At 29.0% G+C, this 25,780-nt stretch overlaps 2 protein-coding genes across 2 annotated transcripts in view; both read left to right on the forward strand.

Annotated features, from left to right (window-relative positions):
- Nucleotides 1-11,075: 11,075 nt before the first annotated feature.
- On the forward strand, nt 11,076-12,230 carry LOC136091688 (zinc finger MYM-type protein 1-like). The gene has a single exon (XM_065819396.1). The coding sequence runs from the start codon at nt 11,076-11,078 to the stop codon at nt 12,228-12,230; it is 1,155 nt and encodes a 384-aa protein (XP_065675468.1).
- A 6,607-nt stretch (nt 12,231-18,837) lies between these two features.
- LOC136092468 (uncharacterized) overlaps nt 18,838-25,780 on the forward strand; it is a 129,179-nt gene continuing 122,236 nt past the window's right edge. The window contains exon 1 of the mRNA XM_065820743.1: nt 18,838-19,660. Within this exon, the coding sequence (XP_065676815.1) occupies nt 18,920-19,660 (741 nt within the window). The 5' untranslated portion in view covers nt 18,838-18,919. The remainder of the gene's footprint in view (nt 19,661-25,780) is intronic.

Consider the following 25,780-nt stretch of genomic DNA (forward strand, 5'->3'; position numbering starts at 1 on the left):
GGATTCTTTTAGATGCATTTAATAAAATGTTTTTATAAACATTTTTGCTTTAGTAATGCATTCATATCTACCGATATCATTTTTGATAAACTCAAGTTTATGAAATTTGAAATCAAGAAAAGTAGCTGCTAAGAAAAAATCATTAGCAAAAATGTATTTAAAACGCCCTTTTAGAGACTTCAATAATTTGTTTTGAAACTAGTTTTTTAAATATGGGTTGCAATTCAAGTATTCCTTTTAGTAGAGAATATAATCTTGGAAGCAGAAATGTTACTGTAACATATTTCTTTCCGCTAAAAAAGTTTTGTTAGCTCTTATGATTGGGTGTAACAAATCACATAAATCCTCCAGCCCCTTAATTTCATCAGCAAAGCACAGTGGGCCAGTAGGTGGACAAAATGGGAAAAATTTTAGTTGTCTAATCTTGAAAACCTATTTAATTTTAGTATCTACATATATTAGGAGAAATCTATTGATAATTTATTTATATTAAATCCCTTAGTTACCAGGACTCTAAGCATTTGAATATTGAGATAAAATAAAAAAACAAAAAAAATTATAAATAAGTAATTAACGGTGACATCAACGTTGTGTTATATTTCAATTACATCTACGTTTTTGAAACAAAAAATTAGTACATGTTATTCTAGAGTATTTAGAGATAAGAAAAACCAATGTGTGAAATAAATTTGTCATAGCATGTTATCTCAGTTATACTTTGAAAATCACAGATTAAAAAAAAAAAAATTTCTTAAGAAACTTATTTTTTGCCGCACAATAACTAATAATTACCACAATTTGCCATGTGTTGTCTTATATTTATTTGAGCTATATGATGCTTCAATCGAGTTTTAATTGATTGCTCGTCCCCTTAAATCCCCGTTCAGATTTTATGTATGTTTTAACTTGGTTGCTATGGTACTAAATTTTGCATAGCAACAACTCATTTTTACATTAACGTTGTTTTAACAGTATTTTACTTGCGCTAAATACGCAATATTGGGGGTATGTATTAAAATGAGATTCAGAATTCTTATGAGGTTAACTTTTTTTGGTTACTATGGATACCTTACTTTGCATAACATAGCAACAACATATTTTCGGTAGTTGTTAGTAATTTAATTACTAACACTGACAGTAATTTAATTACTTTTAATTTTAATTACTAACACTTGTAGTAACTTAATTACTAACAAGTATTAGTAGTCCAGGCGGCATATATATTATAACATTTTACTTTTAAATACAAAATACTTGTTACAATAATTATTTAGATATGGTTTTGTTAAACTTAGACATTCATAATTTTCTCCAAAAAAACAATCTTAGTATTTCAAAACAAAATATTACTGAAGATATATTCAAATTTATTCAGCCAAAATTTGCTGATTTTAAAGACGTTGATTTTAGACATGCTGTTCAACGATTTGTTTACTTGTATAAAAAAAAGTGGAAATCTGCAAACTATACTGTGAAAAATTTTGAAAAGAAGTTTGTGAACTGGCTTAATGAATATTTAATTGTCAGAAAAAAAGACAATGAACCAACTGCAAGTAGACGTGCTCGAAAACCAGTTGCATTTGATAATAGTTCTAATAAAACTAAAAAACGGCGTGTATCTTGTTTAATTGAATCTCATTCATCCAATGAATTATTTTTTGCTGCTAATAAAAAATTTAGAGATGAATCTGTTGTTATTGCTGCCAAGAATGTTTTAAATATATCAAATACAGATAAAGCAACTAAATATTCAGCAGACGAAGCACTGGCTTTAATAATTGATGCAAGTCTGACAAAAGCTTCCTATCAATTGATTAGAAGCGGAGCCTTGGAGAAAGAATATAACATCTACCCCGCTTACAATGATGTCAGAGATGCAAAATTGAAATGTTATCCTGCAAACATAACAGTGGAGGACTATTCAGCTTCAGTTCCTTTAAAAGATTTAATGACTCATACTTTGCAAAGAATCTGTGCAGTTCAGGAACCTGTGCTAAGGCACTTGATATTGAACGACAAAGCAACAAAAACAATGACACTATCGTGTAAGGCTGGTTTTGAGGGTGCTACTGGCCAAAGCATTTATAAACAAGTTTTATCAGAACCCGACATTAACAGAGATTTAAAGCGTGAAGAATCATTATTTATTACTTGTCTTGTCCGATTGGATTTGACTGGATTTAACAACAGCAACGAAAAGGTGCCTATTTGGAGAAATCAAAAGTCGTCCTCCACAGCCTATTGTAGACCCATAAGATTTGCATACAAAATGGAATCCAAGGAATCTGTGATTGAAGAAGATCAGTACATTAAAAGTGAGATAGAAAGCTTGGGTATGATTTTATTAGAGGTTTGCGGATCTTCTATTGAAGTGAATTGTATTATTGAACTTACAATGATTGATGGGAAGGTTCAAACAATATTATCTGAAAAAAATAACTCATACCAATGCTGTTCAGTGTGTGGTGTCTCTCCAAAAAATATGAATAGTCTTGATATCTTTAATATAGATTATACTAACAGAGAGTTCAAATATGGTCTTTCCAGTCTTCATGCATGGATTCGATTTTTTGAGATGTTATTGCACATTGCATATAAAAAAGAAACAAGAAAGTGGCAAGCAAGATCTAAAGAACACAAAGAAAAGGCATCTATAGCTAAATAAAAGATTCAGACTGATTTTATGAACAAAATGGGACTTGTTGTTGATTTCCCTAAAAGTGGTGGTTCTGGAACAAGTAATGATGGCAATACCTCAAGGCGTGCTTTTGCAGCATATGAACAAACAGCTGAAATTCTGGGTATTGACCAAAACCTTATATTCAGATTTTACATTATCTTGGTAACGCTCTCTTCAGGATATGAAATAGACTGCTTAAAGTTCAAGGATTATTGTTTTGACACTTTTAGACTATATGTGTCCCTTTATCCATGGTATTACATGGCTCAATCAGTTCACAAAGTATTGATACATGGACATGACATAATTAAAAGCCTTACATTACCCATCGGACTTATGTCAGAGGAAGCTCAAGAGGCTAGAAATAAAGACTTTAAATCTTATCGCGAAAAATTCAGCCGAAAAACATCCAGAAAAGCAACAAATACTGATCTTATCAATAGACTCCTAGTTTCCAGTGATCCTGTTATTTCATCATTGCGTAAATCAACATCACACCAAACAAATCATAAAGCATTTCCTTCGGATGTTTTACAATTACTTAAACAATCTTCAAACGATATTATTGTTTTATAATTTTTTGATGTAATTTAAAATTGATAACGTTTTCTTGCACTATTTTTTGCTTTTATTATTCCTAAAACATTATTTACCTAAATACTCAATTTTTATTCAATATAGGTGGGTCAAAAATCCGATAAGATATTCAAATATCAATTTACCACTTTGTAACTAAGGAAAGTATCCGATAACTAAGCAATATAAGTATCCATAACAACTAAATTTAAAAAAATTATCTCTTTTGTAAGAAGTGTGATCTCATATTGGTACTCATGCCAAATTTAGTGAATATAGCACTTATAATGAATTTTGTCCAGTAAAAGTGCATTCTGGCCCACTGTGCAGTGGGAAGATTGTCTTTTATATTTTGGTATTCGATGCTTATATCCAACGCAGTTTTATTAGTTAATATAGATTCAATCATATCGAATTGGCTATTCCAACGAATAGCTATATCCTGTACTAACTTTATATTAGTTTCATATCGAAGTGTTTCTTAAACTTCTCTAAACTTTTTTTGTAACATCTCCGAATGCTTAAATGAACCAACAATGTGCCTGCAGGATGAATTTACCTTGACAATTTCCAATTTGCCTTCGTTAATTTTTTCAATTTCTTTAACTTCACTTTCTGTAATTTCTATTTTAATTAATTTTCCATTACCGTCGAAATCTTTTACTTTGTAACGCTTTGACGCTTTTTTAAATTTTTTTGCTCTTATATCTCTCCTGTTTAGAAGATCGTTTACCACAAGATTCAAACGATGACCAGCACATGGAATCTTAAGAACATCATCATCAAATTTATTTACTGCAGAGAAAATGTTTGCACCTTAGTCAGTAACTAGTGCAAAAATCTTATTACTGATTGACCATTCACTAAAGATTGCGTTTAACGTATTAAATAAATATTCAGCTGTTTTCACTTCAGACATAAACATATTTTTGTCAGAAAAAATGACAAGTCATACCGATGTAGCTGTTTTTACTCAATGATGACCAACCATTACAAGTAATTGTAATGAAATGACATCCTATCAATTCTAGCATTAAAATCGATGATAGATTGTCCGTAATTGATGGAATTAATTTCTTGCTCACCGTATTTATACATTGCATTTTGTAGCTTTTGTTTAACTCACTAACTAAATTTACAAAATCTGGATGACGTACTATCGAAATCGGCTGATCAGTACCAACAATAAAGTTCACGAATAAATTGTTTAATTTTTTATGACCAGTCTCTTCAAAACCATTCTCATTACCGCTCTCAGTATCGGATATATCGTCATCGTTGATTAAAATTGTTGATTTTTTAGATATTTTTGAATTAATGCAATAATCAATTGATTAATGGGATTGCATTGAACTGGTCGAACTGTTGTAAGGTAGAATCTTATAACATATGCTGCATTTTATTTGATTCTTTTGGTCTATTTCGAAATGTGTTCAAACGAAGCTTTGTTTTCTTATTCCTTTTTTTAATGTCTGGTTTGTTTGTTTTTGACATGTTTCCTCAAACTAAAAAGCAAGTAGTTTTTTTAACTCATACGCGCACAACAAATATTAATAAATTAGTAACTTATGTTATAAGTAAATTTGTAACACATGTTACTTCACTTAGGTTACCGAGCGATTAAGGAGATTATTATAACTTTAGTTACATTTTAGAGTTATGTAACAAAAAGATAGCTAAGGTATAAACATAGTTGTATTATTGTAAATCTCATCCAAATAACCACAAGAGAGTAATTAGCCGTATACGTTGCAACAATGATTTCATATACGTGAGTTAGAGGGGAATTGCATATTATAACTTTTAAATATCATAATTATATCTTTGAGGAAAAGCGCACGAATTTTTATGTAAACTCTTAATTTAAAGTTTTAACTTACGTTATGCAAATTTGAAATTAAAAAATGTTTAAACTAGCGTTGCTATCGACCACGACTAAATCGACTAAAAGTCGACTGGACGAAAGTCGAAATTAGTCAACTTTGAAAAATCTAATAGTCGATCTAATCGACTTTGGATTTTCTACTAATCAACTAAAAGTTAATTTAGTCGAATAATAGTACTTATACATGTATTTCTATTATCTTTTTATTTGATTGAACATTATAAATCTTTTTAATTTTACTTTGTTAACAAAAGCAAATATGACTGTTGAATAGAATGTAGTTTTTTCAGAGCCGGAATAAATTATTTACCCCCCACCCCACCCTTACCCCACCTTCCCCTTCCTTTCATTATAAATCAAAAATTAAAGTATAGATCTCCCTCCATCCCAGCAACCTTTCTCCTAATCCGGCACTAAGTTTTTTTTTTACTCTCTTGAAGTTCTATTAAGGGCTTGAGGATTTTAGTGCGGCCGTAGCACAGTCGTTAGAGCGCTTGCTTTATAAGCAGGAGATCCAGGCTCGAAACGAGCTCTTGACATATATTTGCGTCACGGTTAGAAAGGAGGCGTGAACTTCCTGGTTAAATGCACTTCCGCTGTTCTCTGTGACCGTTAGGACTTCTTCTTCTCTTCTTCTGTGACCGTTAGGACCTAAAAAAAAAAAAATTTCAGCAACTTCCAAAAAAATTACTTTTATTACTGGTACCGGTATCTGCGGTAACTTGTAACAACTAAAAGTAACTCAATAGTAACTTTTAATATACTGAAAGTAGCTTCATAACGTCTTCCGGTAATTATGGATGATAACTAAATTAAATTAATATCCGCCTAAGTTAACGATGCGTACTGTTAACAGTAAATAACTTGCCGAATCTTTGTTCTAACATAGTATCTAAAAAATAATATACAAACAACCAGGCCTGAAAAGAGTTTGGGAAAGATTTATTGGGTGTGTGTTTCTGCAAATAATATTATTTTTATCTTACACTATTTTTGTATACTTTTTCTCTATTTTTACCATATTAGCATATTTTTTCATTTCTTAAGTATTTTTATAAATAATAAATAATCAAAATTACAAACTTCATTTTTCGATATCCCACTTAATTTAAATGCAAAATATTGTTAGTTAGCTTCTGTATTTCTGGGTTTACGACTGATCATATAACGAGGGCTCGCCAAAAAAGGTTTTTACGTAGCTTCTTGGCATCTACCTTTTTATGGTCTAAAGATTTTTCTTGACGGCCCTGCATTATTAAACAAATTCATATCATATGACAATAATTACTATACTTAAAAAACTTTATAGTTATGTGTTGTTGTTTTTTCTGTTTTTTTTTTTTTTTTTGCAGACTTTGCATGTTATTATTAAAAACATTTGCATACAATGCCGATCCGACATACAGTGCCGATCCGTTCCGTTCTTTAACTAGGGCTCTAAAGATAAGTGAGACCCTTCATACCTAAATATTGTACTTTAAAACTTATATATACTTTTATTTTATTATTTTAGACTTTTATTTATTTTATATTTATCATGAAATCTAAGGGACTTTTTCACAATATTAAATCATTGGGACCTAGCAAAATTTATCCTGCGTGGTGTTCATACTGTTTTGTTTCATTAATATTTAAGTTATATAATTTAAATATATATAAAACAAACATAAATTACTTGATTTCTTTTATTAATCCCCCCTTTCCCCCGCCCCTTACATTTTGACTAAATTGACTTTTAGTTGACTTAGTAGATTTCAAAAAAGTGTTAGTTGTTCAAAATATAATTTCAAAAGTTTATAATTTATTAAATATAATTTCAAAAGTGATATAAGTTCAAAAGTCGACTTTGGTCGACTTTTGAAAATATATTAGCCGATTTTGTCGACAGCCGAACTTTTTAATAGTCGTAACTACACCAGTTTAAACTATAGTTTAACCACATTTTAGTTTTGAATTTAATTTTGAATTAGAAGTTCAAATTTTTCTTATTCAATATTGAATGAAGATGCTTTTAAGCATCTTTATTCAATAATTGATAAGTAAAAATTTGAATAAGTGAATAAGCAAAAATTTAAAAAATTTTACGTTCATAATTTACAATTTAAATTGTAAACAAAAACACTTAAGTAGCTTTTGCTGTAGGTAGATTTTATTCAATTTGAGAGGGCTAATATTTTATATGAAACATTTCACCGGATAGATGTAAAGGGTCATTCGCAAATTATGTCACGCAAAAACATTTCAGATCCCCCTCCTCCCTTTTCCACAAAATATCAACTCCCTATCTTATCCTGAGGGTTCCAATTCCTGCAAAAGAACGTTTGGGGTTCTAATCTCTGCAAAAATATTTCGAAACAAATTTTAAAGTTTCGAAATTAAAAAATTGTTTCGGTAATATTTTCAGAATTTCGAAATCGAAATAATATTTCGAAGCAAATTTAACAATTTCGAAATGAAAAAATCGTTTCGATGCAAAATTAATTAGTTTGAAATTATTTTGAACTTACCGAAACAAAAATAGAGTTTAGAAAACTTTTTTTTTTTTTTTTTTTTATCGAAAATTTAACTTTAGCTTCCGTAAACAACCTTAATATATATCCGTGCCGCACTACGCGCTACTAAGCGGAAATATATTTTTACTTACTTTTCTTAAAGATTTTTCCATTTTTAACTTATTAAATATTTTTTTTTACGAAATTAGGTTCTTATTAGAAAAGGATTATCTAAATTTGTTTTCAATTTTTAGTTTTTTAAAAGCGGGAATGTTAAAAAAACACATGTTTTTAAAAATTTTTTGAATTGCTTATGATAAAAATTGAAGTTCTGCATAATGGGTATCTATTTTCAACTTAGTGTTATAATTAATTGATTAAAAGCCCAGAAAAGCCAAAAATTTTAGCATAATTGTTTTTCTTGTTTAATTTAGTCCGCGATGATTTATGGAACAGTTCACGTTACTACAGAGGTAGCCAGTTTTTTTATTGATACAAATTTTATGCAACAAATCGACTATAAATAAAAAACATTCTGGCTATCTCTGTAGTAAGATACTTCAATTCTTTATTACGGGTGTGAAAATGTACAGAGAACCAAGTCAGATTATTCTCCTAAAACCTTTATCATATATTGCAATAAAAAACAAAATGATATAATAAATAAAAATGCTTAAAAGTTCAATAAAAAAAACTGTCGATTTACTCTTTATTACGGGTAAAATAAATTAATTCTGTAAAGAAGAAAAAAACTTCCTCTAGCTATTGTCTTGTAGAACGTTTTCTAGGACATTAGGTGTATTTGGTTCAGGTGGACATTTGTGGACATTTAGGTGGATAGTTGTGGATATTAGGTGGGCGTTTGTGCAGCCGTAGCGCAGTGATCGTGCACTTGCCTCAGAAACAAAAGATCGCTGGTTCGAACCCCACCTCTTGACAAGTTTTGCGACATTGGTTTGGAAGGATGCGTAAAGTTTCGATTAAATGCTCATCCGCGGTGCTCTGTGATAAGACCATATGGATTTCTTAGCGGACTTAAATAAAAAGAAAATAAAAAAAAGTATTCGGAATAATTCTGTTAACCAGCGTTGCACCCCTTCCTCATTTATTTGACTGGAGTACATGTAAAACTGTATTACATTGTTTTCCGCCTATAATGATGAATGCTGGATCTTCTTGGCTCTACTCAGAAGCTTGTGCTTCCTTTGATAATAGCTATAAAGCTATTCCTGTTGATTGCTCATGAGAATACAATCTGAAACTCAATTAAATAGTCCTAAGGCCGGCCGTAGTAAGGTTTTCCGAACTCTGTAATAGTTCTCAGAGCGACTGATTTTAATAATAGCTGTTAAATGTCAGAGTATTAAACAGTGCCATGTTGTACAGATATCTACCGCTAATATCTGTTACCCTCCTGGATCCAGGCTGGTATGGAAGTTTTTATTTCTTTATGTAGGTTTTAAGTTAAGCCTTATTCTACTTCATGATTTTCACCTTATGTGTAGCTGCTCGATCATTTTTTTTATCTTATTTACAAGAGAGTTCTTGTAATTAATTCTTGTAAATTTAAATAAAAAACTAAACATTGCTACCGTTTCCCAGAAAATTTAAACATGCTTTTTTATGACAACATTAAAAATTTAAAATATAAGCAATCCAAAAATCAATATCGCTCTAAGAAAATGAAACCAGAAACTTAAATTGGCTTCCAGATTTAGCATTAAACTCATTGTCAAATGTTTTAGCATTAGATTATTTTTTTGAATATATTTTTTAGTTTGTTTGTTTAATTTTTTTTTCTTTTATTAGTTTATTTTATCAAGGTGTCATTCCAATGACAAGTTTTTAACTATATGAGTGATATTAAATTTGATTTTGTAAAATTATTAAAAAATAGTAATTTTTTTCAATTTTATGATTAAATAAATAGGTAAAAAAATGTAATCGTTTTACCTTCAAAACAGCTTTTGGTGTAAAAAATTTAAATTTTATCTTTTAATGTCATATAAACATTTATTGAGCTTAATTTTATGTTTTGCATGCTGTAAAAATTTAAAATTTTGAAAAGCAGCCATATCACCAAAATGTGCTAAAAAAGGAAAACTTAAAAAATGATTTTTCTCTCGGACGTAATAGTACATATATAATAGTCTGATTTGATTTCTCACATTTTTGGAGAAATCAAATTAAACTATTACTGAGAGTTTTAGTCAATTTTATTTAACTGTGTGTAAAGGCGTACAGATCGTTCCGATTTTTAATATTTTAAATAAATGCAATAAGTCTTATTCTCACAAAAGGAAAGTAACAAAACGACTAATAAACGATACCTCTTTGTAATCTTCAATAATATTCAAAAATAAAACAGCGATTTTATTGCAAATATCATAAAAAAAGAATACTAGAAAATGAAACTAACTATAAAAATTATAAACGTTTATTCGAGTTAATTTTGAGACGTTCAAAAACTAATTACTATTCAGATCAAATCAGTGACTGATCAAGGGTGTGGGTGTGGGTGTGGGTGGGTGGGGCTAGGAGGGCTATAGCTCCGGGCCCCACAATTTTAGGGGCCCCGATTCAAAGTAAATATTTTTTTATTAACTTTGAAAATTAAATCTTTTATTAACTTAAAAGAGCTTAAGTTAAATTTACTAAATTATCTGAAAACAAAAGCACAAAAATAAAATAACTGTCAACAAAAACGCTGCATTATATATTTTTTCCGCTCTTTGACAACAAAGGAGCGCAACTACTTCTACAAAAAAAAAAATTACTAGATTGGTAGCAGCGCCTTATAGCAATAATTGAATGTAACATTTGTACAAATTGCTACAAAAACAACTCCCTTCGGAAAATTATTAATGACTTGAATAATTATATTGTTATTGAAAATGCATTAACAATTGCAATTCTACAATTCTTTTGTACTTCCGCACAAAAGAGTTCTTGTGTGAATGCATTTAATAGCTGAAGCGCCAAATTCGTGAAAGAGAAAAAAAGAACAGTTTAACACTTTTCAGGTTATACAGTTATAATTAAAATGCTAAGAAAATATGAAAGTGGAGCTTCTAAAAGAAGATTGAAGAAAGAGAGGAGAGGAAATGGTAGCTAAACTTCCGAAAATGACAAATTTTTTTTCATCAAACCAAACTAATATGCAATTCCACAAACTGTAGATAATAATAAAAATAATGAAAGAAAAGATGAAAACAATAACACGGAAAATGAGGTAGCCTGCCAAGGTCCTTCAAATAAAATTCAATAAGTTCAAAGTGTTGAATCTACAATGCATAATAATGAGCTTGACTCAGGTACTCCAAGTTTTACTATCTTTAATGACACCTCTAACATCTGCTAAACAAACAATTTACTTTTTAGGCAGTTAATATTTTTATTCTTTAAATTGTCACTTATTATTTTTTTATTAGGCTTATTTATCATGATTTTTTTCCTAGATACCATTCTACGCGAAGACCCTGCTTTATGGCCATTACAATTAAAGGAAAATGAACGTATGAAGCATTTAAACAAGGGGTATGCTTTTTTTCAAAATAAAGATTCTAATTTCGAATCTTCGAAGCGGATGTTCAAAAACCAGTGCAGATATTATTCGGTTAAATATTTTCAAAAAGTGATGAACAATGGCGAAAAGTGTGACCGAAAATGGTTGATGTTTTCTGAATCCACTGGATGTGTATTTTGTTATGTTTGCAAGTTGTTTTCAACCGATTACAACAACGTTTTTGTCAAAAATGGCTTTTACAATTGGAAAAAAGCTAAACAAACTATTTTCGGCCGGGAAAACAGCAAGGAACATATTCAATGTATGATTAAATGGATAGAATTCATAAAACAAAATACTCATGTTGATGAATATATGGTAAGCCAGATTAAAAGGGAATTTAGTTATTGGTCTGCAATCTTAAATAGAATAGTAGCGGTTATTCGTTTTTTAGCCGGAAGAGGTTCAGCATTTCGAGGCCATAATGAAGTTATAGGATCGTCAAATAACGGAAATTCCTTAGGCATGTTAGAACTGTTGACTCAATTTGATCCAGTTTTAAAGCAACACATTGACACTTTTGCAAATAAAGGCAAAGGTAATGTAAATTATTTGTCTAAAACTATTTGTGAAGAGCTAATTGATATTATGTCTCAAAAGGTTTTAACGCACATTATTACCGAAATAAAAAAAGCAAAATACTGGGGAATTATCGTAGATTTGACTCCTGATATTTCTCACGTGGATCAACATTCTGTGATATTTCGTTATTATCTAAATGGCCACGTGTATGAACGATTTTTTTGTTTTCTACAAGTTAAAAGCCACGACGGTAAATCTTTGATTACTGACATTTTAGATCTACTGGAAAGATATGATATTGATACAACCAATTGTTGGGGACAGGCATACGATAATGCAAGTAGTATGTCTGGTAAATATTCTGGATTACAAGCACGTTTAAAAGAGCGGAGTGAATTAGCTTTTTATATCCCCTGCGCTGGACATTCTTTAAATTTAGTAGGGCAGTGCAGTGTCAGTGAGTACATCAATTCTATCAACTATTTTGGCGTTCTCCAGAGTTTGTATTAATTTTTTGTAGCTTTAACACATAGATGGGATTTATTGAAAGGAAATCATGCTACACTCAAGCGCCTATCAGATACACGATAGTCATGTAGGTCAGATGCTTCAAAAAGTTTGGTAGAAAATTTTGATGGGATTCATGCAGCGCTATGTCATATAGCTAAGGATACAGAAGAAAAATCTGATACTCGTCATTATGCTTTGTGTTTATTAAATAAGATCACTAAGCTAGAGTTTGCATTCATGGCTGTACTTTGGCATCACATACTTAAGAGGTTTAATGCAGTTAGCAAATTTCTTCAAAAAGTTGAAATAGATTTGCATACAGAAAGCATATTATGTTACTTTCACTAATTGACTTTGTAAAAAACTTACGAAACGACTTTACGAGATTTGAGAATGAATCAAAAAAACTTAGCTCATTTATTGAAAAAGGTTATTCGGATAAGAACAAAAGAAAGGTAATTAAAAAATTGAGCAACGGAGAAAACCAAGTTGATTCTTTAAGCGTATCCGACAAGTTTCGAGTGAATACATTTTTTGTCTTATTGACAAACTTGTGACACAATTAACTATATGAAGTGATGGTTACGACCACGTAAATAAGTTATTTGGATTTCTATCGAAGCTGTTAACTATTAGTACCATGGAATTGCAAGTAAGCGCGAAAAAAATAGTAGAAGTGTACTCAAATGATTTAGAATGTAGTTTAATATTTTAAATAGAACAATTTGTAACATTATTAAAGTTGCAGCCTCCGGGTTTTTTTTCGCATAAAAAAGATAAATCTGAGACTGAAAACACATTGATTCCTCTGCATGTTTTAAATTGGATTGTTGAAACCGATATTATTGATGTATTTCCAAATGTTTATATAGCAAATCGCTTGTTTCTAACTATTCCCATAACAAATTGCGAGGCTGAGAGATCATTCTCTACTCTTAAAAGAGTTAAGAACATGCACCAATCAACAATGGTCCATAGTTGATTAAGTAATATAGCAAGATTAACTATTGAGCCAAACTATCAGAAACTTTGGATTTCAGCGATGCGATTGCAGAGTTTGTGGGAAAGAAAAGCAGAAAAAAATCACTCAACGCAATTCAATAAAATGAATATAAAATTTGTATATAAATAAATATTAGTTATAGCGTTTTCAAGAAAGTCTTTGTTTTACTCATTTTTGTCGTTGTTAGTGGAACGGGGCCTCCTACTTTTATATAGCCCCGGGCCCCAAAAAGTCTTAATCCGTCACTGGATCAAATAATAAAAAGTAATGGTTTACAAAACACAAAGCGCATTATTAAGGAAGTAATTGGCTAGAAAAATTTACACAGAAATGCTCTGCCAAAAAATCTCAAATTCAATAATAAATTAGTTGTTGATAAATCTATGGTAGCAAAAACGCTTAATAATTTTTATGTTAATGTTGGTAAAAGTTTAGCCGCTAAAATTGAACCATCTAAAATAAGCTTTAAATTGCACTTGACATCAAATAATGCTATTATGCCTAATCATGAACTTACGAAGGAAGAATTATTAAATTCAGTATCCATGTTAAAACCTAACAAAAGTTCAGGTTTAGATCATGTTAGCAGTAATGTCGTTATTAAATCACTAAAATATATAACAATACCACTTTTACATATTTTTAATTTATCTTTAAAACATGGAGTTTTTCCTGAAAAACCAAAAAGTGCACAGGTTACACCAAATTTTAAAACAGGTGATCCTTCTGATGTTTCCAACTACAGACCGATCTCAGTTCTTAATTGTTTTTCCAGGATTTTGGAGCGAGTAATGTATAATAGACTTTATTCTTTCTTAAATGTAAATAATATTCTTTACAATAAACAATTTGGTTTTAAATCCGGTCATTCGATCATGCAATAATTAATCTTGTACAAGAAATATTTAGATCTTTTGATGAACAAAAGTTTACTTTAGGTGTTTTTATTGATCTAAGCAAAGCGTTTGATACCGTAGATAATAATATTCTTCTATATAAACTTAAAAATTATGGTATCATAAATTCTAACTTAGATTGGTTTAAGAGTTATTTGAAGAATGAAACCAATGCATTTTATATGATGGCGAAAAAACAGATTTAATGACAATTAACTGCGGAGTCCTCCAAGGATCAATTCTAGATATATTTTCCAATATCTTAAACTCAATTTTATTTGCCGACGGTACTAATGTATTTTATTCTAATAAAGATATTAATATTTTATTTGGAACAATGAACAAAGAGCTTGCGAAACTAAGCGAATGGTTTTTATCCAATAAACTGTCCATAAATATAAAATAACCAAAATATACTTACTTCCACAGTCTTCATGATAAAGACAACGTTTCCTTAAAACTTCCTAAGCTTTTTATTAATAACTCTTATGTCAAAAGAGAGCGTTCTTTGTCGTTTCTAGATGTAGTTTTAGATGAAAATGTAACGTGGAAAGAGCACATAGGTATATTCCATAATAAAGTCTCAAAAAATATAGGCGCTTGTATAAAGCCAAACAGTTGTTAAACCAAACTTGTTTGAAATTTATTTATTTTTCTTTTATTCATTGCTATCTAAATTACACTAACGTTGCTTGGTGCAGCACTGATGTAGCTAAAAATAAAAAGCTTTTAATTAAACAAAAACATGCTGTAAGAATTATTGGAAACGTGGATCGCTGCTCGCACACTAAATTTCTTCTTAATAAATTGATAATACTCAACGTATTTCAACTTAATTTATATCATATTCTTATACTTATGTTCAAAGTAGATTTTTATTTAATTCATTTTTTGAAAAAATAAATCATTTATATCGAACAAGATTTTCAAATAACAATTATATTCAACCTAAAGCATATTATTTTGCTACTAAGTTTTCGATTGCAATCAGAGGACCTAAATTATGGAACACGTTATTGGATAATGCTTTAAAAAAATTCCTTCGCTTGATCAATTTAAAAATAAAATAAAAAATAAACTTTTGATAATTGACAACGAACTAGACTTTTTATGAAACTTTTAAATAAGAGTAACCAAGGTAATCACTCATTTTATTTACTTGTTATTTACTTTATTTTTGATCATATTTATTTTTGATTTTAATCTGAATCTTTGCCTTTCTTTGATGTTCATGTTTTATCTCATTTTTATTTATTTTTAAATTCAAAATCTCAATAAATAAAAATTTAAAAAAAATCAAATTGCATATAAATAAAAAGTATTAATTATATTAGCATTTATATATGTATTTTATGCATATATTACATTGCGATAGCAGTAATACTTTTTTTTGTTGTTGTTATTTATATTCTTGTTTTGAAGGGGCTTGGCGAAAAGACTGAATTTGTCTTCTTCTTGCCCCAGCCGTGTATACAAATTTTGTAAAAGTCTAATTTTGTAAAAAAATTTTTTATGGCCAAATACATACATAATACACAATCATGGCTTTGTTATTTTTCAGTTACTATTTTTTTCAAACTTATTTTTTTCCATGTAAACTTTCTTTCTCATAAAATATCATTCCCAAAAGATGGATTTTTTTTTATTTTCTTCCCAATTTTTTTAAAAAAGATATATATTTTTGTAGTAGTTATTTTAGCACAGCAAGTGCACTGACCCGGTGGCGTCGCTGGAGTTGGTTTCATCCAGTGCGGTAAAGTCTTATTGTCACCTCTCTACACCTCTCACAAACAGGGTCGACAAAATGGGTTTCGAATTTCTGGAAAAAAAAAATGTTTTTTAAAAAAAATTGGGGTATACAAATTACAAACTTATGATCTTGAATAAAAAACGAAAGATTTTTGCGTGAAATGAAGAAATGAAGAAATAGCAGAGTTGTTAGTAAAGAATATCAAAAAATCAAAATCTAAAAATTATTGGTTAGGCCAAATGCAAAAATAAATTAACACAAGCGTAAGTAGTTCTGTCATATTTGGATTTTTTATTTTGGTGTCACCTCTCTCTGTCAGGTTGTGATGGTGTCACCCCATGCGACCCGCACCCCCTTAGTGACGGCACTGCCCTTAGCAAGAATTCTACAACTCCCTTTAACTCAATTTAAACCAATGCAAAAAAGGGTAGAGAATAATATGAAATAATAAGTTATGAAAAAATTTAACCATTTATTAAAAAAGCAAAAAAAGTTATAATTTTCTAGTATTTCTAACAGTGAATTCTTTTATTAGATTATCAAAGTCAATTTTGAGCAATTTAAATTTGGAATGTTAAAAATGCTAATTTTGTCAACCTAGATTGTTACATTGTTGATTGTAAAAAACCCTTTCCCGACTAGCAACAGCTAGAGGTATTGTCAATAATCTGGGCAATAAAAAAGATTCACAATTAATTCCTCAGTTGATTTCAATTGGAAATTAAAAGTACGGAAAGAATCTGTCGGTATTTGTTTTTTTGATCTTGCCATTTTTTTTTCTGTAAGTTTGCCGTCAATACATTTATAAATTTCGTATTTAAAATTTAACAATGGCTGAGGCAAGAAGAAGACACAATTGTCTTGTCACCATGCCATCTTTTTATATTTCAATACGCGAGACTTGTTGATATTATAGGAACGACTAAATAAATAACAACTTTTCTTTAAACTTTTTAAGGCACTTTCGGTCCATTCATAAAGTCAAAAATCAGTTGATTTTTTACTTTATGAATCAAGTTTTTTCGAGACATTTTTTTTATCATAGAATAGATCTAATAATAATCAATTGAATATATACGAAGACTTTATTGAGATTTAATTGCCAGTTTAGATATAATTAATTAGTAAAAACCTTATACGTCAGCAATCAAACAATTTCTATTTGCTCACCCTCTGAGGAAAACCGAGCATTCATTGACAACATACTAAATAAACAGTGTTTACTGTTGAACCGTCAGATCATTCTTTACCACCATTCATCAGACGCACAAACGGTTTAATCTCCTCCGTTAAATTCACTTGTGATCCCGTTCACAAACACTTATCTGCTCTCTACGCAATCAAATCAACTGAAGGTGACCATTTTAGCTCATTTGTGCCTAAAGAATGTGCCAATGCAGCTGCTGCCCCACTTGCCATTATTTATCAGAAATCGCTAGATCAAGGCGTAGTTTCAAAGTCGCAGCTTTTGGCAAGCATAACACCACTGTTCATAAAAGACTTTAGACTTGACCAAGCAAATTACAGGCCAATCTCCATTACCTCTGTACCATGCAAAATAAAGGAAAAAATGGGCAAAAGATAAGATCACGGAGCATCTTGTAACCAACAGACTTATTGCCGGTTGTCAACACGGCTTCATCAATAAAAAAGCTTGCGTCATAAATCTGCTAGAGACCATGGACTTTCTAACATACAGCGATCTCATGCACTTCCTGTTGACGTGATCTTTGTTGACTTTGCCAAAGCTTTCGACCAGCCCTTACAAAAGACTATCGCAAAAAATTGATATCTATGGATTAGAAGGTAAAATTCTTGACTAGATTAAAGCTTTTCTTTTAAATAGAACACAACGCGACCTCATCCAAATATACAAAATCGAGAACAACATTAACTCAGTTAGCTGGTATGTTGCTCCACTTATCATCCCACCAAATTACGGTCATCGCAAGCGCTTTTATCGTATAACGGACAGCAATTGCCTCGCTCAATTCAACTTTTTTAACAACAACACTGGCAAATCTCAACCCGAGATATTAAAATTTATTTTTTGTGATATCTCATATCTTCGTATTCCTAAAAAAAATATCTACCACATGGTAGAAGAATATATTCTATCATAAAAAGTTGATTCCTTAATTAATCAAAAGCAAAAGAATAAACATTGTTATAACTATTTCATTATGTCCTCTATTTTATTCTATTCTGTTATATCTATTTTAACGCTTCATTACTGAATAAACTAATAAACTTAATAACTAATAAACTAACTTAGCTGAATAACAAGCATAAGATTATCATTGTTTACGTTCATAATGAATACAGCTTAGCTTTTTTTAACATTGGTTATTAATTTAAAATGCAACTTACATATTCTAAAGTAAAATATCTAAAAAGTTTGAAATAGTTGTTTACTAAACTAATATCTATTATACGTACTTTCAAGATTGAAACCACCTTGAAACAAATGTTGTTCATTTAAATGAGCATAGTCTCGAACTAAATTAACTCGCTTTCTATTAGGAATCAATGTTGCAACTCTCCGTATTTGCACAACTTTTTTATTCGAATCCATTTTTTAAAATAGCTAACTGTGCAAATTTTTAAAATTCTTTTTCATTAGAGTACACTTTTTAATATCTGTAAAAATTTACGTTAGTAATTTAAATTATATATATATATATATATATATATATATATATATATATATATATATATATATATATATATATATATATATATATATATATATATATATATATATATATATATATGTATGTATGTATAAAAATAATAAATATAAATGTATATATATATATATATACATATATAATATTATATTGCAATTTAAGTGTATTGTCTATTTTAATTTATCAAAAATGTTTTCGTTAATTTATAAAAATCAGTTTATTTTGTAAAATTAATAAATCTTTTTTACTTAATGATTTTATTTTTATTTTTTATATAGAAAGTTAATTGAACAGGAAAAGTAATGTTTTGGTAAAGTGATTTCAATAAGTTTTGCAAGCTATTTATAAAAATGGACAAAAGTTTAAATTTAAATTTTAGTGAAACTCAAAGTTTAGTTACAGATACAACAAAACCTATACCACCTCCACGTCCTGTACCAGTTCCTCGCCCAAGAACTAGTGTGCCATCAAGAATTAATGATTCAAGTATGTCAAAAATTGAATATAAAGGTGAAAAGACTAGTTGCTCTAACTCTTTTTTTAGCAAATCATCTAATAATCCAGGTTTTCATGGAAATGAGAAAGGAGACCTATGTTTTCATGAAAATGAGAAAGAAATTAAAGAGAATATAAATACAGACTCTAATACAACAGAGAGGTTTTCTTACATTAGTTCATTGAGTTTTTGTAACTCTCTTCTTAACAGAGAATCAGATAGACTAAAATCATTAGAGGCATTTCAGGTTAATGAGCCATACAGTGCAAAACTAAATTCTAGTTTTCTTTTGAATGATCCTTTTAACTATTTACGATATAATAATGAATTTTTAAGTTTAAATACAGAAGAGTTATATGATTTAACTGAAAAACCATCTGTCACACCCTTAGCAGAAAATGTATGTTCAAAAAAACCTTTATTTAAAAATGAATGTGAGTTAAGCAAAGGTAGAAAGGAATTGCAACAACTGGTGAAAAATAATGCATCTTCTGCTGATAAAAGAATTGTTGCTGAGAAATTACTGAACTTAGATCTAACAATAACATTGAAATACTATGTTTTGGACATTTTGGATTTTTTACTATTAAACAAGGTTATTTTTTTTATACATACACACTTTAGCAGATTTAATTGTGCACTGCTCTAATATATCCTAGTGAGAAACTAGGATATATTATTTAACTATTGCAGATATATTGCGACTAGCTTTATATCAGTTTTTGAGCATTTTTGAATATTATTTAACTTTGTGTTTTATAAAAAAAAATTTGATTGTTGTTGATTTTTGAGTTGGATATTGATGGGAATAATTAAACTTATAGTTTTATTTATTAACATAAAAGCATTAGGTTTTTATATAAATAATATGCGTACAATATGTTGATAGCTACAAAACATGAATAGTAGCTTTTAAGCTAACTACAATATAACAACAAATATATAGCTTGTTAACTGCTATATATTGTAATTTTTTTTGCTAGTGATCATACAAGAATTATACTTGTTACATCTTTAAACATTTAAACTATTATTGTTATTATGATAAATTAATAGTTTCATATTAAGAATCTGAGCTAATTATATTGTAGCTTTTTTGCAAGGAATAAGAATTGTATTGTGGTTTTCAGCCCTTGGAATTAGGGTCAGCGTTTGACAAATGCCGACCTAAAAGTGTTTGAGGTTGGCAAAAAACTGCTGACCTTGTTTTTATGTCTTATGGTAAGACCTTTTTATCAATTTTTTTTTTGCTTTGATTGGGGTCAGCAAATTATTGCCAACCTCATTTTTCCTAATTCCAAGGATTGTGTATTATAAGAATTGTGTTAATAACAACATATTGCAGCATTGTAGTTAACTACAATATAACAACATGTCTATGTCTAGTTAATAGTCATAGCTTTGCAGCTATTACCATAATTGTTTTAGTTAAAACCACAAGCAAAAAATAACCAAAAAGTGTTTGGTGTTTATAATTAAATTCTTTAAAAGGTTTATAATGCTTGTTTTAATGAGTTGTTATTTATTGTTGTCTTGAAATGAGTAAGTAAATATGGAAATACTATGTAATAGTATAAATTTAATAACTAATAATAATGTAAGTAAGTTATATTAAGAGGTATGGTATAGTAGGAGATTAGAAAATGTTATTAAGTAAGTTGAAAAGTAAGAAATTTTTAATTGGATTAGTAAAATTTTAAAAAACATTTAATTAAGTTTTAACTAAAGATTTAGTTTAACTAAAGATTTTATTTAACTAAAGATTAGGGCCCACCTGGCCCTTAACGTGGGAGCAACGAGTTTATAAAATATTTTCTTTACTATTTATATATAAATTCATATTCATCAAATTTTAAGTTTCATGCAACAATCTCTTAGTGTTCAGTTTTTATGACCCTGCAATGTTTACAGCCCCCTCAAATTGAGGGGGGTAAAACTTTATATGGTCATAGTTTTTGAAAAATAAGAGATTATTGCATGAAATTTGAAAATTGTTGATGAATATAAATTTAGATAAAAATAGTAAAGAAAATATTTTACAAACTCATGGCTCCCACGTTAAGGGCCGGGTGGGCCCAAAAATTAGGGTTATTTGTTCCCAAGCTCCATTCACCCCAATTCTTTGCAAAACATTCTTTTTTGATATAAGCATAAACATACAAAAGTTTGGAGTTTGCACAATGCCTGTAAGTGTCAAAACTCAAACATCTAAAAATCCAGTGTACACCACTGCTAATGTACGATAAAATCTTTCAGTCACAGCAGTTAGCAAGTCTGCTGTAGAGCAAGAAGTTTAAAAACTAATTGCTTATCTAACAGTTAGTTATTTGACTCAAGTTGGGGTATAAGAGATTTGTTGATCAAGGTTCAAAGACCTTACTTATAATAGAGGTATTTAAAAGGGTGAGAATGTTCTTCAAAGTTTTTGAAAATTAGAACTACATATGCCATTTTCTAGCTGGTAGAAAAACAAGATTCAGTCAAGCACTTATTAAATAGTTTAGAGAGAATCAAAAAGAATTCTGGTTAACACTTTTGTGAGACTATGACAGGAATGTTATTTGAATCACAAGCCATAAAAGAGTTTAATTGAGATATGATTTCAGCAACGGAAGCTGAAGTGATTTGAATGTCTAACAATGGGTTAACCTGTTTAATTGGAATGGAAGGAAGGGTATGGCAGTAAGATTTGAGTTGAATTCGAAGAAATGTTATTTGCAAATAGTTCTGCCTAGGGCTGCCAATTTGAACTTTTTTTAAAAAGTTCGAACTCGAACACTTTCGAACTATTTAGGAAAAAAGTTTGAACTTTTTCGAACTTCTTAAAATAGTTTTTATTTATTTAAAATTGAAAACAAAAGGTTACAAGTAAAACACAAAACTGTTAATTTATTTATTAAGACTTTTTATTTGGTTATAAAAAGTAAATGCAAGGTATCATCCTGTAACCAGTTTCTTTTTCTATGCGAAAACAATCCATGGCTAGAGTGCCCTTTTACGAGATCATACCATTTGAAAATCATATATTTTAATAAAACATTTTCAGTTCTTTAGCTAGAGTCAGTTCTTTGTTTTAATTTCTAACATCGTTACCATTTTTGGCTTTTTTATTAATATCGAGTCTATCTCTGTAAGCTGGAATAATCTTTGAATAAGATTAATTTGCAAAATTATCTATATTATTTTTTTTTATTTTGTTCTCAAACTGATTACCTTGACTTTTATGCACGAGATTATTGTTTTAATAATTTAATTTTTATTGATGTTATTACATTTGAGAACCTCTATTTTGTGTTTATTTTTAAGTGTTTTGTAATAGTGCGTGTTGAGGCACATTTCGCTCATTGCAGCTTTATGCAAAAAATGAAAATACTCCTAAACTTCAGATCTCCTAGATGTGCTAACGCTGAGTAGCCATTTTTGTTTGAAATTAAAACTCTTTATAATTTTAATTTCAAACGTAAATAAACAGTGGTCAAATGGTGAAAAAGTACCAGCCACTGTTTAACTACTTTTTAATAGGAAAAAATCGATCCTACCTTAAATGCAATCGCGGTACAGGTGTTGTAGTTTTGATTTTATTTTTAGAGTTTCCAGACAAACACAAAACAAAAAAAAGCAAAATTATTCAAATTTATAATTTTTACTTATATTTCAGCTTGTTTTACAAAAATTAATGAAAAGACATATCATTTTTTAAAATTTAAAAGTTCGAACTATTAGGAGAAAAAATTCGAACTTGAATGTTGAAATTTTTGCATAAAATTCAAATGTTCGAACTTGAACATGTTCGAACTAGCAGCCCTATTTCTGCCTTATCCTTGGGAGAGGTAATAAGATTAGTCTCATAAATGAGAGATGAAATGTTTGACCTACCTTTATTAATGATCTGTTAAAGATTTTCTAAAAGTCTCTAGAGAGTCATTCTGAGCCAAGTGGTCCGAAGGACCCTACTCGACCATCCCAGAATAAAATTTTTTCAGTATGTAGTTGAACATGTTTCATGAACATTGCCAAAGTTCCATGTCAAAATGTTTGTTATTTTGGATTTGGTAGTACTTTTTGTAAGGCTTACCCAAATTTCAATATCAGTCAGTGGCCAAAAAATCATACTTTGGAGGTCTTATATTTTTGCAGTGAAAGAGTTATATATCTTGAAAACTTGAGTTCTCAGTAAACCTAAGGTGCAGATTGCAAATTATTAATTGCAATTTTGATTTTATGTCTAGATTTTAGTCTATGACTCAACAAATAACATCACAAATTCAATAGCATAAACTTTTATTATTTTTTTGTTGGGTCATATCTCCAAAACAAAAGGTTTTTCAGCATTATTTTTTTTTTCTGAAGGTTCTATATACTATCAGGCCTTTTTTACGAGATTTCGCTGCGTAATAAAAATGCGTAATGCATTTCAAAGTACCTCAACTCAGCAAATATATTTTGTATTGTCAGAAGTTATATTGCGTCACTAGTGTCTTTTCAGGTACCGCATTGCAATTAATGTTTTTTTTTAACGCGTTAAAAGTCAGTTTTTTTTTTCTAGCTATAACAAAAGTTGCAAATAAAATCCAAGTTGCTATTTGAAAAATCATTCTTATTATTTTTTTCAAATATGAACTAAATTTTATTTTGAAAAAAATATTTTTTTTATAAAACGTAACATAATATTTATTTTTTTCTTATAATTTTACAGTTGATTTTTAGTTATTTAATTAACTGTTAAAAAATTTTTTCTTCTTTATTTTGTGAACACTTTTTAAAAGTGTTTTTAAAACAATTTTGAAACAATAAAGAGTTTTATCAGTTACCGATAACATATTCGTGATCATAATTTATTTTCATAAATTAAACAAACGTCATTAAAACTTTACGTTATTGAATTGACAATAAACAAAATATCTTATTAATAAAATATTTACATCAAAATAAATTGTGCTTTTTTTAAACTATTATGACAAAAAATAATTTATATATTTAAAAGGAATTTATATATTTAATTCCTTAAGATAAAAGTTAAAACACTTTATTTTCTTCAACTAATTTTTAAGAACAAGAAAAAATTATTAAACAAACTTTTTCTTTAACAAAAAATCTATTAGTTTACAATTGCGGTTAAATGCTTTACTTACGACTTTATTTCTTCTGAATAAACGTCACATATACAATATCAAAAGATAATTTAAATATTCTAAAAGATAAAAGTTTTTGCGAAATGCAAAACTGCTGAAGGCGTAGGCAAATCACCTTTTTGCAGGTAAAATGCGAGCTGCATAACGCTTCTTAACAAGGCCTGTAATATCATGATATAGATAAAAAATAAGCTTTTTTAAAAATGCCCATACTGAGTTATTATGAAACCAATATGGCAACAAAAGTAAAATACCCTAAAATAGCATGTATTTGAACCTCTAAAACTTAATATGGGAAATTATTTTTGTTTTTTTAATTTCATCATTGGAAAGAGCTTATTTTAGACTTCAAGAAACAATTAAAATCATGTTGGAGAGATTTTTTCTATAAACGAAAATAATTAGATCAATATAAAGATTTTTTAAGTTTTACGATTTTGTACTAAACTTAAAGATATTACTTATACATAACTTATACATAATATACTTATACTTATACATATACTTATACATAAACTTTTGTATAATAAATCTTTATGTTTAGTACGAAATTGTAAAACCAATCCAAGACATGTTTTACCAAAAATCAAAATATTTTATTATTCAAAAAATATTTTTTTAATATTTCCTTGAGCTATTTCGGATAAGTAAACAAATCAGCAAAATGTGAAGCGCAAAGTTTAAAGTGACGCATAACTGCAAATAACTAAGTTTTTTGACAAAATCGAATTATAAGATTTTTTTTAATTCAATTTTAATATCATTTCATTTTAAGGGGCTGTCCATTAATTATGTTAACAATTTCTGGCGATTTTTACCACCTCCCACCCCCTTGTCAACAACTTTTCAAGCTTTCAGAGCCCCACTTTCCCCTCATAAAATTACATCAACAGTTATTTATCCCTCCTCCTTGAGAAAATTAAAAAAAAAAAAGATGGAAACATTTTAAATAATAGCAGTATAACATAAAAGATAAACTATAATATATATTTTTTTTTATTTCTTTATTTTTTTAAGCATCTTCGCTTCCAACAAGGCTGCAAGGAGCCACTAATTAAAGTTGGAAGTTACTGAAAGAGAGAAAATATGAAAATTGTAGAGAAAATATGAAGATTGTAGAGCAAGATAACGATTGACGGACAACTTAAAAGATTGCAAATTATATGAATCAGGAAAGCAAGATGAGGGAAGCGAATTCCAAAGAGCTGATGTTTGAGGAAAAAAACTAGACGAATAAGCATTTTTGGAGCACTTAGGAACAGTCACAGAAAAAGGATGAAACTTAATTAAATGACGAGTAACACGAGAATGAATTTTAGTAGATGGCACAAGAGACGCTAGCTTTTTAGAGCAGTGCCCATTATAGTATTTGTAGAAAAGAGAAAGAGAAGCAACATCACGACGATGTGATAATGGTTGGAGGTTGGCTGCAAGAGCAGGTCCAACTATGTAATATAATCAAATATATATATAATCAAAAATATATATAATTAAAATGGTAATATAATGTATTTATAATATAATAGATAAATAATAATAATAGTAATAGTAATATAGTAAGCAATAGTAGTAGATTAAAACTT

Source organism: Hydra vulgaris, chromosome 15 (genome assembly GCF_038396675.1).
Source record: "Hydra vulgaris chromosome 15, alternate assembly HydraT2T_AEP".
In the NCBI taxonomy this organism is placed as follows: Eukaryota; Metazoa; Cnidaria; class Hydrozoa; order Anthoathecata; family Hydridae; genus Hydra; species Hydra vulgaris.